Here is a 17,330-nt window from a genome sequence, read left to right on the forward strand (position 1 = left end):
GAGGGGTATCCGACCGTGATTGTGTTTTTCTTACTTACATGGTTGCACGTTGCAGCGTGACGACTGGCACCGTCACAAAACTTTTATTAGAATATGATAAGGTAACCGTATTATAATTAGGACCATAAATGGATAATCGAAAATTTGAATTCGATTTACATCGGTATTGGTTTAGAGATATTCGGGAAAAAAAAAATCCAATACTTTAATAAAAATTAAGTAAATAATGATCTTGAGGGTTTTTGAGGATTCAATAGGTTCTAGAGTATGAGGAGAAGAGAATCACGATCTAAGAGATATGGATTGAAAGTGAATTGTATCTGCTAGGGGAAAGAAGGTCCAGGTTACTCTACTTATGTAGGCGGATAGTCGAAAATCCGAATTCAATCCGCATCTGAATCCGTTTAGAGGTATTCGTATTCGACCAGGGAATATCTGGATCCAATCACATCCGATTAGTATCCAATCCATTTACAAGCCTAATTATAATCCTCTTAGAAGTTATTTAGTACAATCATGGGCCCTACGATATCTCATGGATGAGTCATTATCGTCTATGGTTTCCTGACCGGTGTGGTTCCCTAGTTCCTCTCACAAGAGGGGGGTGGGACCCACCCGGGCAACTGACCAAACACTCTACCCAGGTGGGGTCCACCCTCCTCTTGTGAGAGGAACTAAGGAACCGCATAGGAAAAAAATTCCTCATGGATAGGTGAACTCTTACAACACTGTGTGCAGTTTTGCACTTGTAATTTTTGGGATCTAGAAAAGAATCACATTATCTTACCTTACAAAATTGAATAAAGTAACTTAATCGGATAGACAAACACAAAGATATATTTCAGACATTTTATTACTGTGGGATTGCTAAACGAATCAGATAATGATGATACGGATACTATCACATTCATACCTGATTAGTTTTCGAATGGATTCGGACGGATACGAATGCAGATGGATTTTCCAATATCCGTTGACAAGGAACATTATCGCCTCATGGTCAGGATTTACAGGCTGCCGGCGTGGGAAGAAATCTCCCACGTCAGGACAATTTGCCTTATTGGGGACATTAAAATTTGAAAACAAATTTACCAGTTACCATAAGGAGTTTGGAAAGAGTAACAGAGCAAAAGCCCACCATACCGAAGCTTTCTGGATCTTGATTTAAAATAAGCCCATTTAAAGACGGACCAAGATCCTCTGCAGCGAATCCAGAGCATTACACAGTAACACAGAAAACTGTGATTAAAGAATCAAAACAAGGTCCCCAACTGGGAGATACATGAAGAATACACTTACATTGGAGTTGAACGATAACCCACCCTTTGAATAGTTATCCAAATATTAGGTCTGTAACAACTTCATCAACCAATGAACTTAATAACTCCCTCTCCAGCTCTACTCCCACTTCAAATGCCTCAATTTCAAAATCAAGCCATCTTCCATACTGACTGCTCATGTCCTTGTCTACAAGTTCATCCACCATCCAATCTCCCATACTTGTCCACCCTGAGATCTCGTTGCAAACTTCCTCTGCTAACCAACCCTTCCTCCGCACCATTGCCACCCCATTTGCCCATGTTCTGTAGCCCCCACCCGCATACCGCCTACATCTTAAATCTAAACTTTCACTAACACAATCAAATACCATCTTCCGCCTCGGTGCACAACCTCTCTCTCCCTCACTTCTCAACCCAGGTTTCTCATTCTCCAATTGGTAAAAGAGATGGGGGTTTATGATCTCACGAACCCGCCCCAACGTGTAATCGCTGAACATTAATTCTACATTGCATAATATCTCCCTCACATATTCCAATTCCCATTTCTCTGATTGGGCACTGCCTGAAACACTGAATGAGGTTTTAAGTTTTACACCTCTCTTCCCAGTAGAAGTGGAGCAGGCTGAATCAGATAACTCTGCCTCAACTTCCATTGGTTGAATTTTTCCCGGATGACTCAAACCAATCACTTCATGAGCTTGAACAGAACACCGCTTGCTGCCTGGAAAAGGAAGAAAGAGGGTTATGTTACTAGGATAATAAAATTGAGTTGCATGTAGGCAGGAAACCCAAATTAATAATAGTAGTAACAATAACGGATGGGGAGTGATCCAGAAATTAGCACATGCGTCAATGAGTTGAAAACATTCAGATACAATTCCATGTGGATTCACACCAGTATACCATAAGACTCATTTTACATGGCTCTTAGACAGCTTGTTCAGACTTAACCATGTGCATTCTGAAATCAATTTCTAGAATAGAATTGCAGTTCTTACCAGTGCTACTCTCACTGTCCACGCTATCTGAATAACTGCAACTTTCATTTGAGAAAGACGGATCAAGAACAGAAGCTGGACTGGGATGTCGACAATCACTTTCTGTCCCAGGTTCACTGTTGCCACTGCTCCACTTGCTCATGGCTTCCCCTTCCTGAAAATGGTAAGAATTTGACCAAAATGCATCACGTTAAGCTTTTGCTTATGTATACAACTTTTTTGTTTTGGGGAGGAGGGGGAATAAATTACAACATAATAAACATGTAAGCATTGAGCTCAGCTGGTTGAAATTACAACATAATACCATTGAGCTCATTGGCCATTAGATTTGATATTCCACCACCATGCTATCAAATGAAAGAAAGATCTAGAGCTTGGCTCCTGGAATCTATGGTGTGGATCTTCGTCAACATATAAGTTGGTTCAGCCCCACCTCCCACTCTTTCTTTTTCCTTGGTTTAAAAATCAGCAAAGAAAAGGTGAATACTTGTGAGACGATACAGAGGTCCTTGGTTGGCATCTAAATCCATTCGTTTGACCTCTTCACTTGGGTTTACCTTCGTATCCTTAATCTTATATATTACTCTGCTCCTTGGTTGGCAACTGTAATGTCTTGCAAGTTGGTCCATGGTGCATTTGGGGGGAAGCAAACAGCAGAATTATCCTCATGATCCTGGCTACTCACATTATCCAGGAGTAGTCAATGAAAGTCTATTTTCCACTGATCTTCTCATAGTTGTGTAGCTAGATGGGGCCCATGTAACCATCAAAACTGAGCTCTGAAGGCTGTTATTAAATAAGCTGGGACTGATAAGGATTGGCTTACTGTTAAGTAATAATTCAGGGTGAGTTAGCCAAGCACACTCTGCTGATTGAAGAATATGACTCTAAAAGTTTTCATTTGAAAAGATATATTGATGGACACTAAACATAGATGTAGAAACTAATATCATTTTAAACAGATGTGTTTAAAAAAATATATGTAATTTCCCATTGTACACACACACACACACACATATATATATATATATATATATGTACAATGGGGATAAAAGGCATCAAAATGAAAGGGAATAATATGTAAAGAAAAAGGGATGTACCCAGTGCACGAGGCTCCCACCACTGCACTGGACCTAGAATAAATTCAAATTTAGAGAAGAGAGCGAGACACACACATATTGTTGGACCTAGAAGGTTCCATTTATATTTTGTGTGTTTTGGATCATAGTTGTCATGGCGTCCTAGCGCTGGAGAAGGTTGCATGGCGACCTACGCCATGGCATCCCTCTTTGATTTCTTCTTCCTGTCTTCGATTTCTTCTTCCTGTCTTTGATTTATTCTTCCCTCTTCGATTTCTTCTTTCCCTCTTCGATTTCTTTCGATTTCTTCTTTCCCTCTTCGATTTCTTCTTCGATTTCTGAATTTTCTTCTTAAAACTTGAGAAACAATAGAGAAAAAATAAAACATGGCTTGAGTATACATCTATTAAAACATTAAAAATATAAAAAATAAAAAATAAAACATGGTCGACATGCTCGGGCGACATGTCGATATATCGACGTGACACCCCTCCACCGACTTGGATCGCCGTGACGCCGTGACAACTATGTTTTGGATATGAAAACCATTGTGTGATGTGTGTTTGGGTGTACTAACATGTGTACAAATGTGCTAAGAGATTGTTGATACCCAAACTACTGAAGAGGTAAAGATGAAGAAAGAACAAGGCATGTTGATTGAATGAAGAACTAGTGAAGACGGTCTTCTGCGTACAGGGAACGACCTTCCGTGACTTGAAAGATCAAGGAGTTGAAAGCAACATCAAGTTGAAGGAATCTTTCAAGGATAAAATAAGGATTTGATTATTATTGACATATATTTGTAATACTAATGTACTTGATCAACAAGATGTAAAAAGCCTAAGATAGTGACATCGAAAGAGGGCCTAAATAGAAAAACCAAGAAACTAGGTGGTTTGACTTAGAGAGTTGTCTAACTCCATGAACAAAGATGGACGACCGAGCTTAAATGGCAAACCAAAAATATTTTGAAGTCATAACTCATGGACAACCGAGGTTTAGAGCTCTATGTTTGTAGACAACCATTGCGGTCTTCCATGCGATCTTCTGTGAATGTCTAGGAGTGATGAGACTAACTCTTCTCACACAGACAATCCCGCGGTCTTCCGTGACCAGCTTCTGTCTATGTTTGAGAGTGACAGTCTTTAGTCCCTACAGCCACAGCCTTCCGTAACTGTCGCACGATCTTTCGTGTGATAACATTTATTGTTGTGTGGTTATGAAGTTGAAAGGTCTTGACAAACTATTAATTAACCACTTGAACTCTAACCACTTGACCAGAACTCTTAACATCTTCACTAATGTTTAGGAGCTCTAACAACTAGTTTTTCTTGGAAAATATAAGTTGAGTATTGGAGACTAAAATGGATTAATACTTCCAACCATTTCGAATTACAAGTGGCTCTCCAACAGCTAGTTTCTCTTGGAAATGAAAAAGGAATTCAAATGTTCAAAGGAGAAACTGAGCTTGACTCTAATGGCTAGTTCAACAGCTAGTTCGTTTTTCCTATAAATAAGTGGAGTCATTTGATGTCAAGTATCAATATAATCAACTAAGAAGAACAACAATCAGCTAGTGCAAGCTTCATTCTATCATCACCTTGAGAACAACTGCTGAACTTCATTGTAAACATCATCTTGAGAAGAAATTGTTGTGATTGTGCTTAGTACTACATCAACTTGAGAAGGGCTAAGAACAGAAGCTGCAAGTTCTAAAGAAAAGCATCTTGTGTTAAAAGTCTTTACAGTATCAGGCTTGAAAGAAAAAGCCATTTTTGTTGTAAGTTGAGCATGTATGGCTTTGAGACGAAATCCTTGCCCTGTGTTAATGTAAAGCTAGGTTAGGGTTAACCCAGCCCCAATTAACCCACAATAAATCACAGCAGTCCACCAACAATAACCCTAACAGCAGGGCGCAAACCAGGTCCGAAAATAGGACTTAGGGTTCAGGTCAAACACAACTTTCAGCCACTTAAAAGGAACTGTGAACAGGGCCGAATGCATGGCTGAGAATGCTCAGCAAACCCTCAAAACAGGGACTGATTTGGATGGCCAGAAACAGTAGGTCACCGAATTAGAAAGTAAAGGATTAGGTATAGAAACCAAACCAGCCAAGTGATGATCACCCAACTTAGATCGAGTGTAGAGGGTATTAAGAGGATGCTTGACTCCATATTTCGTTCAGTTTTGATGGCCTGATGTGGAGATATCAGTAAGACACCAAAATAGAAGGTTAAGAGAAACCCGCAAAACAGTGCTGTTCTAGGACACCAACAGTAGCCAAGTGTAGGCCTAGATGATTGAAGCTTGACCTGCAAGTTTGGGTCAATATTGATGGGTAGAAGTGGAGACAGGAAGGGAAGAATGACAATAGAAGCTCTTATGGTGCAGGCTAATCCAGCTACTGGAATGGAATGGGAGTGGGGGCGAGTGGAGTGGATGATGGGGTGGAGTTATGCTCCAAAACTCAGCAACTTTGGATGGAGGGATAAGGAGTTATGCAGCCTTGAAGGTAACAGCAGAAAACCCAGGCAGAACTTGAATCCACAGGATGGTACAGCCTCTGATTTGTCAATTCAGCAACAGCAGCAATAGCAACAATACTCAGAAGTGAAGGAGGGATCACATCAGCCTTCAAATGATGTTCTCTAGTAGCAGCAGCAGTTCAACAGAGATCGAGCAGGGTAATAAAAGAGGAGAAGATAGAGAAGAGAAGGGGGTAAGGGAATGGCTCTCTCAGCTTGGATCTCTCACCCACAGCTGTCTCAGCTGTTGAACAAGGAGGATCTCCCATAATTTGATGGCAAGCTTGGGCCAGAAAATTCTATTCTCAAAATTGTATACCTTCATTACATTGAGATGCCTATTAATAACTTATGCAAGCTTACAATAGAAAATAGAAACTTCTAAATAGAAACTTAGGAGAATAGAAACTACTAAATCCTAACTAAAATAGAAGGTAACTAAATTAGAACTACTAGACTTTATAAATTCAGCCACATGCAAAGAACAAATTAGAAGAACTACTAAATATAACAACTACTGAAGTGCACCAATCCTAGTAGACTGGTCAAAGGGGGATCTTATCAAAATCGTGGGACATCTTTGGTCCCTGATTGGCTGGCTCGAGTTGGTCCTGCTGGACTGGATCGAGCTGGTCCAGTTCTGGCCCAAAAATTCGATGGGTCTTTTGCTTCTTCCTCTGGCCAGAATCTACATCATGTGTGGCCTGGGTGGAAATCCTTGACCAAGGATGGTCCGGGTGCCTAATCGGAGGACAGTGATTAAGTTGTGTAAGGGTTTGGTTCTTGCCTAGGAAAAGAATCGGATAGTGGAGAAATCCTTGGTCCGTGATCAAAGTAGTGGAAGTAGTACAATTGGTTCAAACCACTTTAAATCGTTGTGTGTGCTTGCTTATCTCTTGCTCTCTATCTCTCCCTTGCACTTAGATCACATCAAGCAACTGGTAATATCCTCCATGACACTCTCTTTGTTTGTTTCATATTTAATTTCTGGCATATGCCATTTGTGTTGTTAGGACTTGTTTTGGGTTTAAGTTTTGTTTGTTATGTATTGTTTAATTTGGTTACAACCCAATTCATATATATATATATCGAAATCGAGAGAGACTATATGGTTGTAAAGTGAGACATCACTCCTCCAAGCATTCAACAACAATGTGTGTGTGTGTGTGTGTGTGTGTGTGTGAGAGAGAGAGAGAGAGAGAGAGAGAGAAAGAAAGAAAGAGAGAGAGGGGATTGGGAATTTTGCACAACAGTCGCTAAAGCCTATAAAATTACGGTGGGCCAAATTCATTGTGATGGCTATTGGGAGCAGCCATCATGTGAGGAACTGTGATCCAAGAAAATATGAACTACGTGTGTTTCAACTCCTAAAAAAATGAAACACAGATTTTCTATGGAACATTAGCTGAGGGTTGCAAAGCGCTCCAATTGAAGCCCAGCTACCCTTGCACCTTTTTGATTAAAAAAAAGGGCATACCCAGTGCACAAGGCTCCCGCCACTGCGGGGTCTGGAGAGGGTCATAATGTATGCAACCTTACCCCTGCTTTCGCGGAAAGGCTGTTTCCAGACTCGAACCCGTGACCACTTGGTCACAATGGAGCAACCTTACCATTGCACCAAGGGTTCTACCCTTGCACTTTTTGATTGAGTTCAGATTTTTGTTTATCTCAAGCCCTCCAATAAAACAATGCTACATCCTCAGGCAATGGCCTTCATCATAATTGATAAACCTGATAATGTAAGGCTAGATTACAAGTAATCCTAACCCCAGATATCACCCACAGACCATAGTAAAGGATAAACAGCCCCAACAATAAGGTCTTTAGTCAACACTTCACCAAAGTAGAAACTAAAGTCAGAATTAGAAGTTTAGTGGACAAATACCAAATCAGCCAGCAGATTACTTCCAGATTTGGATCGAGTGGAGAAGTTATTGGCAGGGGACTTGTACTCCAAAATTTATTGAAATCTGATGGCTTGATATGGAAATCTGAAGTTGCAACAGTAAAGACTTGGTGATCAAGTCACTCGATGCCTTCAATGAATGAATGCTGATATCAATCAGATCTGTGATCTATAATCTTACTAATAATCGAGTGTCCTTCTTGACAGAATGAAAATAATCACCAGATCTGATGTAGAAAACCCCTTGTATTTGCAGAGCTAATAACCTTGAAGAACCAGCAGCAGAATTAGAAGAATAGAAGATGGAGGGGATCGAGTATGATGCTGGGATGGGAGTCTCACCCTAGGCCTCTCTACTTACCAATCTCTGGAATGACAATTGTAAAAGCAATAACTTTTCTCTTCATTCAGTCGTTGGCTCACAAGGGCTGAATACATTGTTTAAATAGCCTAATAGCTGAGACAAATAACAAAATAGAAGCTAGACTTCAACTAGGATTCCAAACAAAAATAGAAACTAGACTCTAACTAGGATTCCCAACAAAATGAAACTAGAAATGATGTAACCCTTGTCTAGGTTGCACAAACTCGGATCGAGAGAGAATGATAACTGCAAGAGCGAAATCTCAATTCTGGGTAGATATTCACTGTTGCAGTAAAATGGTCATAGCTTCCTAATATAATTCGGTTTAAGGTGATTCCAATTGTATATGAAAGCTAACAGATATGGCTAAAACTTTTGTTATTTGAGTTTCTGAAATTATGAATAAAAGAGGGTGATATGGGGTGGTAGGTCACTGCACAGATCCGAATCTGGGAAACTTATAGAATGAGTTCCCAAACTTGGTGTGCAATATAGAAATGAAAGGGGGATGTTATGAGCTAGGATTTAGATTGGAAAGGATGAGATGGATGTAAAAAAAATTCATAAAATGAGAGGTAGGGATGATAGTAACTCTAAGAAAGTACTCTTCTAGGTCCTTTGGTGGAGAAAGACTTATCAACTCTTCAAGGTTGATAGGGGCAAGAATTTGAGGTTACTAGGGAATCTTCAATTCTTCAAGATTGAAGTTGAAACTCAACTTGGTTCACAAGAGTGCTTAAAGCAACAATGGAGAATTTCATTCAAGAATAGTATGCCTTACAATCAACATAGATAGGCCTTTTATAGGCAAATAAAGAAAACCCTAAAAGCTCCCTATGATATGTCAGCCATTGATTTTTAAGGGTTGAGATTACATGCTTAACTCCCAAGAAAATGAAAATTATAAAAAACAAAATAACTAAAAGTAGATTCCAAGATATAGGGGGTGTTCCAATGTGCCTTGATACAAGCTTCAAGGTTGAAGTGGGTGTCCCAATAGAAAAGACCTTAGAAGATGTTTGTTGCTTTGTAGTCTTCAAGGAAGACTCTTGGAAGAAGTAGTTAAAGGAGCTTGGACAAAGAGAATCTTGGAGAGAAGGGCTGCCACATCATCTTCCACTATGGGAGTTGAAACAATCACCAAGGAGAATGCCACATCATCTTCCACTATGAAGCTTTCCACATATCAAACCCTAACATCTACTACGATATCCCAGTCGTCGATTCCAATTGAGCTTCAATGGCTGAGATTAAACATAATCATTGCATAATAAAGACTAAGAAATATTAGTCATGGGCTTGCTTTACATTATGGACCAAGCCTAAATGCTAGGCCTTGGGCTGGACTTGAATTTGAATACGAGCCGATCTTCTAATAATTATTTGGTGGTCCAGGTAGTCTTAGTGCGGGCCTGTATCACTTGATTGCACCATTTGGTATCAAAGCTTTGGAGAAGAGAAGATCGTTGGTTACACAATATGTTTTATTCGGTGTGCACTATTTCTGAATAAGATTTATCGGCTCATTATCAACTCCAGCTGCAATAGAAATTTTCTTTCGGAAGAAGTAACACGAAAGTTGCAATGAGAGATGAAAAAACCTACACCATACAAAATCACATTGGTAAAAAAAGGTGTCAAGGTAATCATCTCTAAAATGTGTTTGGTTTCTTTCTCTATTGCTTCTCTATACTTCGAAGAAGTGTGGTGTAATGTGCTTCCAACGGAGGCATGTTATTTGATTCTTGGCTACCCTTGGCAGCAAGAAAGAGAGGCAATCCATGATGGTAAAAATAATACATACTCATTTATTTATAAGGGCAAAAAACTTATTTTGGCACCTTCAAAGGAACTCCTTAGAACCCCCTTGCTTGAGGATGTTTCATCTTCAATTTTGAAGACTTTGAAAAATGTCATAGATGAGAATGATATTATTTGTGAATTGTTAAACAACAACCCTCCTTCAAAGGAGGCCTCTTATGTGTCTTCAAAGAGTGACGAATTGATGGATGATAGCCCCCAATGAACAAGTTATGCTAATGCCGATGAACAAGTTGATTGGAGCTCAAGGCCAATAGTTGATGAGTATCAAGATGAAGAAGATAACAAATCAAATTTTTCTTCGAAAGTGTACTCGAAAATCTGTCCATTTTCTGATACACCGGCAACACTAAAGCTGAATAATTATGTCTCAAGTGTACTATCGGTGTTTGATGAAAACATGGAGGATGAACTCAATGCACATGATGACTTCAACCTGCTCAAACCAGAATTTGATTTGGAAGCACCTCATGATTCTTGTATCATGCTAACCAAATCGGAATTCTCTCATGAAAAAAATGAAAACCGTGAGTTATCATTAGAAAAACCAACACAATATGAGGTAAGTGATGATATTCTTCAAGACCCACTTGAAGAGGAGCCAATTCTCCACTTAGATGACATCATTCCACCATCATCATCATCACTTAAACTTACAAGGCTTGTCCATCTTCCACCATCTTTGGCTAGATTCATCTTTGAAGAGACATGGAATGACAATCTAATTATCAACTTTGTTGGAGCATCGACGACACAAACTATTGGAATAATACCTTTGGTATGTATGTTGATCGGTTCTTGGAGATGCTTCATTGTCATCTCTTCAAATGTTAGTCCAAACTATTAGACTCCAAAGCGGGCACCTGCTTTGTCAATTTGCACCAGTCCACACCAACAGATCAAGGGTTGAAATGGAGTGTCATCATTCTTAACATAATAATTTCATTCCATGTCTCTAATCCCATTTATGCAGGTCGTCTCATGCATGAGGTGATCCCTCAGCTTCCATTTGACCCCGGTGGAGCTCGAATACTCCTTTGGTGGCACAAGAATTCAGGGACGAATTCTTTTGAAGAAGGGGAGAATGATGCAGGCCCGCACCAAGACCACCTGGACCACCAAATAATTGTTAGAAGATCGGCCCGTTTTCAAGCTCAAGTCCAGCCCAAGGCCTAGCACTTAGGCTTGGCCCATAATGCAAAGCAAGCCTATGACTAATACTTCTTAGTCTTTATTATGCAATGTAAAGGTTTAATCTCAATCATTGAAGCTCAATTGGAATCGACAGCTGAGATATCGTAGGAGATGTTAGGATTTGATATGTGGAAAGCTTCATAGTGGAAGATGACGTGGCATCTTCCTTGGTGATTGTTTCAACTCCCATAGTGGAAGATGATGTGACAGCCCTTCTCTCAAAGATTCTCTTTGTCCAAGCTCTTTTAACTATTTCTCCCAAGAGTCTTCCTTAAAGACTACAAAGCAACAAACATCTTCTAAAGTCTTTTCTATTGGAACACCTACTTCAACCTTGAAGATTGTATCAAGGCACATTGGAACAATCCCTATGTCTTGGAATCTACTTTTAGTTATTTGTTTTCTATAATTTTCATTTTCTTGGGAATTAAGCATGTATTTCAATCCTTGAAAATCAACGGCTGAGATATCGTAGGAGCTTTTAGGTTTTTTTTTATTTGCCTATAAAAGGCCTATCTGTGTTGCTTGTAAGGCATCCTATTCTTGAATGAAATTCTCCATTGTTGTTGCAAACACTCTTGTGAACCAAGTTGAGTTCCTCTCCTTGAAACCAAACTGAGTTTCAACTTCAATCTTAAAGAATTGAAGATTCCCCAGTGACCTCGAAGTGTTGCCCCCATCAACCTTGAAGAGTTGATAAGTCTTTCTCCACCAAAGGACCTAGAAGAGTACTTTCTTAGAGTTACTATCATCCCTACCTTTTTCTCTTATTTTATGATATTTTTGTTACATCCATCTCATCCTTTCCAATCCAAATCCGAGCTCATAACATCCCTTTTTCATTTCTATATTGCACACCAAGTTTGGGAACTCATTCTATAAGTTTCTCAAATTCAAATCTGTGCAATGACCTCCACTTCATGACCCCATATCACCCTTTTTTTTATTCATAATTTCAGAAAACTCAAATAACAGAAATTTTATCCCTATCTGTTAGCTTTCATATATAGTTGGAATCACCTTAAACTGAGTTATATAACGGAAATTATGACCATTACTGCAACAGTGTGAATCTACCCAGAATCAAGATTTCACTATTGTAGTTATCATTCTCTCCCGTTCTGAATCTGTGCAACCTAGACAAGGGTTACATCAGAGGGGATCAAGTATGATAATGGGATGGGAATCTCACCCTACGCCTCTCAACTTTCCAATCTCTGGAATGACAATTGCAAAAGCAATAACTTTTCTCTTCGTTCAATCGTTGGCTCACAAGAGCTGATTACATTGTTTAAATAGCTTAATAGCTGAGACAAATAACAAAATAGAAGCCAGACTCTAACTAGGATTCCAAACAAAAATAGAAACTAGACGTAACTAGGATTCCCAACAAAATGAAACTAGAGTCTAATTAGGATTCTCAACAAAATAGAAACTAGAGCGTAACTAGGATTCCAATTAGGATTACAACTCAAATAAAAGACTAAATAAAAGTCTAATAAAACTATCCCACAATTTATGCTGGTGTAGGGGAATCCCTACACATGAGGCTGTGTTTCTTGCTGGACAGCCGAGATACATCACCTGATCTGTTACTCTCTCTCTCTCTATTTGCCTCTGCCCTTGAGCCCAACATTCATCATCCTACCTGAAAACCAAAACCTAGGATCCCTAACTCTACACATGCGGCTGTATTTCTTGCTGGACAGCCGAGATACATCACCTGATCTGTTACTCTCTCTCTCTCTATTTGCCTCTGCCCTTGAGCCCAACATTCATCATCCTACCTGAAAACCAAAACCTAGGATCCCTAACTCTAAGATCTTAAATCCTCAAGCTTCCCCCATAACCACCTACCCTATTGGTCCCATTACATACAGGTTCAGATCCTTTCAGATTGTGATGCACATCAGTTCACCTTGTAGCAATCAGATCACTGTTAGGTTTGTGTCTTTTATCTAGACAGGTTGGACGGGTTTGGGTCAATGGGTCTTCTAATGGGAATTGGAAGAGGCTTCCAAGAAAGTAGAAAAGAGTAGTCTTCTAAGGGAGTGGAAGAAGGTGGGGTCTCCCAAGGGAGTAGAGTCCTCCAAGAGTTGGAGTCTTCCAAGAGGTGGAGTCTCCAAGAGAATAGAAGGAGTGGAGTCTTTAAGGAGGTAGTCTTCTGAGAGAGTGGAAGAGGATGGAGTCCTCCAAGAGGTGAAGTCTTTAAGCAGGTGGAGTCTCCAAGAGAGTGGAGTCTTCCGAGGGTGGAAGAGGAATCCTATAAAAAGAGAGAGGTGTCTACCAAAGGGGGTAATAGTGAGAAGCCAAGGTAGAGAGAATAAGAGAAGAGAGAAGGGTGTAGAAAGGGGCTTGTATTTGCAAATCAAACTGCAAGGATTGTAATATGTTTTTCTTCTCTTGACCTTAGTGAAGATTGGTTCTCACACCGTGGACGTAGGCAGTATTGCAAACCACGTAAATCTCCTGTGTATGTGCTTATTTTATTTACTGTGCTTCTAGTTTCTGCATATATGTTTTTGTGTGTCGTACACAATTCAGTGGGCGGCTGGCAGTATACAGTTTTGTGTGTCATACACGATTGTGTGTCTTGCAATTGTTCTTGTTGTTTCAGCCCAACAATCACTTTTGAAGGTTCTAAGTGCTATACCAAGAAAAAAAAATACATGTTAGGAAAATTACACATAAAAATATGAGTTCATCACCTGCATGAATACTCCAAGAAAAAGCAATTGCCACAACTAGGCCACATTGTCTAGAGAATTGCATTTGGCCAACAGAATCTAGCTTCATAGATGTTTTCTTCAGCACCTTGTGGAATTACTAGTGTCTAAAGTAATTTCCTGTTCTATTCTAAATTGGCTGCATTTATGTAAATGCAGACAGAATTATAAAGTTTTCAAATCAAATTGTTAGATAGTTTTACAGGTGTAAACAACACTTATAAGATTAGTTAGCCATTACTTGATTAAAATAACCACCTCAGAACAGGGAAACCAAGTTTAAAAAGGGAAATACAAAAAGGAAACAATGACCAGGATCTAAAGTGTAATAAGCCATACCAGCAACTTATGGTTCATTTTGAGCACCTGAATGTCAGTTGAAAAGCAGGTGGTATCACGACTGCTGCTAAATTTATCGGTGCACAGCCCAATTTGGGAACCATTGTTACATCCCCCTGGAGATGTGCTTACTGCATTGAGAGCAGACACCAAATCTTCCAGAATTGATGCAGAACTAGCAGCAGTCCCTGTTTTGACCGAGCTATGGTAAGAAGAGCCAATTCCATATGTGAGTTCTCTCAGCTTTTGTTCCAAAAGAACACTCAAAGCATCACCTCCTATCATGTTTAGTCCTAAAGAAGATAGTTTTGCATTTTTCACATCAGCAGGAGTTTTATCACCACGAGAATCCACAGAAAATACACTACTTCTCTCCACCGTACTAGAAGACTGTGATGCAGGAACACCTTTTATCATAGGAGAAGTGAATGTAAAAGAAACAACATCCATTCCATTTCTTTTGTTATCATCTGCCCATGTTGACTGCCCAAGTCGATCAACATTGGACAAGATAGGCTTATCATCTTTATCAGCAGAAGCAGTAGCAACTATCCCATTTTTCTCAGAGTGAAAATCTCTATCAATTGATCGTTTCTTTCGAGGGACATTATTGGTTGAAGATGATGGGATCTTTTCAACATTTGTAGCCTCTAAGCTAGTCCTTCTGGATCCAACTTTGGAGTTCCCTGCAGCTTTGTTTAAAGTTTTATTACGGCCAATGGATGAATCCCCAGACAGAGGTTTTCTTCCTTGTTGGCGAGAAACTGAAGGCTTCGAGGATAACTTGTCTTTTTTCGTTAGACAATTCTGTTTTTGGTTATTCTGCCTGAGCACACTCGAAGGACCCTGAATGGAAGCTTTTTTCTGTGTATTCTTTTGGGCATTTGGCTGGTTCTTGAATGGCTGGTTTGCCTTAACATCAGACTTCTGGCTGACCAGATTCCCACTACTATTCAAGTCCAAGCCCTCTCTCCTCTGAACATTGACCTTTGCTTGGATTGCAAGTGAAATGGATTTAGCCTTATTTTTCGAACCAACTGAACTACTGTCTTCTGAATCTGAAGACGCCCTTAACTGAGGTGTACCTTCTGAACCATTCCAGCTTTTGGTTAATGACTGTCCCTTAATATACTTAGCAGAACTTGAGTCAACTAGCTTTCGAGATGCTTCGGGAAGCCTGGGTGGTCTCTGTGCAGCTTCAATCTTCTCCTTAAAATCCCTAACTTTCAAGGGAATTGAAGTAGAACCAATTGATGGCATTTTACCCTTGGTTGTAGTTTGAGGTCCTGGTTCAATTATCTTTGCAGCTGCCTCCATTATGTGAGCTGCATTCTTGGATGGGAAGAATCCAGGGCTCTTGATTGGAGACAAAAGCTTATGATGGGTGATTGGGATAGATTTAGCTGATTTAGGAGGCAACATTTCAGTCTGGAACCTCTCAATTGGCCGGCTCTGCATCTTATGAGGCCTACATTCTGCAAGATTTCTAGAGAAGCCCTCACATTCAGGGAGATGGTTGCTAGAATGCAAAATTTGCTGTTCATTGTGAAGCTCAGAGATTCTACTGTGGTAATTTGCATCTCGAAGGGAGCGGGAATCGAAAAACGGGGTAGAATAGGACTCAGCAGTGTTGGAAGTTGGCAAAGAATCTAACCCCATAAGCCTGGCTACCACCCCGGGAGCCTTGGTTACCCTGGTACCGTATCCATCATCATCAGTCACTGATGAAGCACAGCTGTAATCACTGCTCCCTTTTATACTAGCCCCTCCATTCTCATCCTCCTCCATCTGGGAATATGATAATAGAAAGGGAAAATAGACAAATAAGTAATCAACATATCATATCAAATGAATACAATGAGAATCCATAACAGTAACCAAATATGCACCAGTCGGAGTCTTGTCATTGGAAAATTGCCGTCCCTTTTCTTCCCTTGTTTAGATCCCTCTACATGAAAACGCAGAAGGAAGGAAATCAACAACCAACTAAAAAAGGGGGCTATGAAGAAATAAAACCAAAATAAAAAGAACTATGTACAATTTTAACCTTTTTCTTTGGGGAGGGGATCTTTGTAACCTTAACAGTGGAGAGTGGAGACAAAAGGTACCTGGAAAATCAGATTTGTTGGAGAACAGTTTCTTACGCGACTTGCCATTCCAGTCGAACAGTTGGAGGAAGCCACCAACATAACCTCCTCCATTCTTTGAACTTTGTCTATCAAACCCCATTTGGTCATGCACAGAAAGCCTCAGCTTGTATATAGCATTTCTCTAAAAGCGTCACTCAACAACTAAGAGAGCCCAAGTCAACCAAAACGATCTGTTATTACAAAATGCTAGCCTATGCATTGAAGAAATCCCTAAAAATGAGGGGGGAAATTATTCCTGAATCATCTCACTCCACCTGACAGAAGAACATTATCGTAAGCCCTAATTTCGAGAGCGAAAACTTACAGGGCATTAAAAAAGAAAAAGAATTCAAATGAATGGTCCGAAAGATCTCCAACGTCTCACCCGATCAATGAAGAAAGCCCCTTGTATTGCCGTGAAGTCATCATTAAAATCAATCATAAGGCTAGAACTTAGGAAAGAAAGAAGTACAGGTAGGAGAAACAGCAAAATGGTTCCAAGGGGGAGGGGGGAGGGGAAGAAGAAGGAAGAGTTGCAGAGATTTAGAAGAGACAGAGATAGAGAGGTGAGTAGTTCGAGCAATAAATGTAGACAGTAAGAGAGACAGCACTCGCCACAAAAAGTTAAAATAATATTAACCAATTAATTTTGAATTGCATAAAAGGCTATAACGTCTCTTTGGCGAGGAACGAGAGAACGACTCGAAGTCTTGAATGAGGAACAGATTTCAAATTACAAACTCATGCACCGATAAGAGAATGAGAGAGGTCAAAAAGAAAGTCAACCCGCGGTGAATCTATTTCCACAACCAACCAATGCAGTGGCGAGATAGAGTATCTGAGGGTAGTTTTGTCTATACGCTGTTGTCTTTAGACGGAATCTGCCCCTGATATCTGCAGAGGATGTCAATTTGAGAGATCCGGTTCCTCTCCAGGGAGCTCAGGGCCCAGGGCACGCCCAGGGGCATC

At 40.0% G+C, this 17,330-nt stretch overlaps 1 protein-coding gene across 1 annotated transcript; it reads right to left on the minus strand.

The window, feature by feature from the left end:
• Window positions 1-1,112: 1,112 nt before the first annotated feature.
• On the minus strand, window positions 1,113-16,495 carry LOC122660059. Its single transcript, XM_043855232.1, has 5 exons — window positions 16,341-16,495; window positions 16,122-16,180; window positions 14,233-16,020; window positions 2,275-2,432; window positions 1,113-1,997 (listed from the first exon to the last, which is right to left on the minus strand). The coding sequence occupies exons 1-5, from the start codon at window positions 16,459-16,461 to the stop codon at window positions 1,334-1,336; spliced, it is 2,790 nt and encodes a 929-aa protein (XP_043711167.1). The 5' UTR covers window positions 16,462-16,495; the 3' UTR covers window positions 1,113-1,333.
• Between the last annotated feature and the right edge of the window lie 835 nt (window positions 16,496-17,330).

This window comes from Telopea speciosissima, chromosome 4 (genome assembly GCF_018873765.1).
Source record: "Telopea speciosissima isolate NSW1024214 ecotype Mountain lineage chromosome 4, Tspe_v1, whole genome shotgun sequence".
Taxonomy (NCBI): Eukaryota; Viridiplantae; Streptophyta; class Magnoliopsida; order Proteales; family Proteaceae; genus Telopea; species Telopea speciosissima.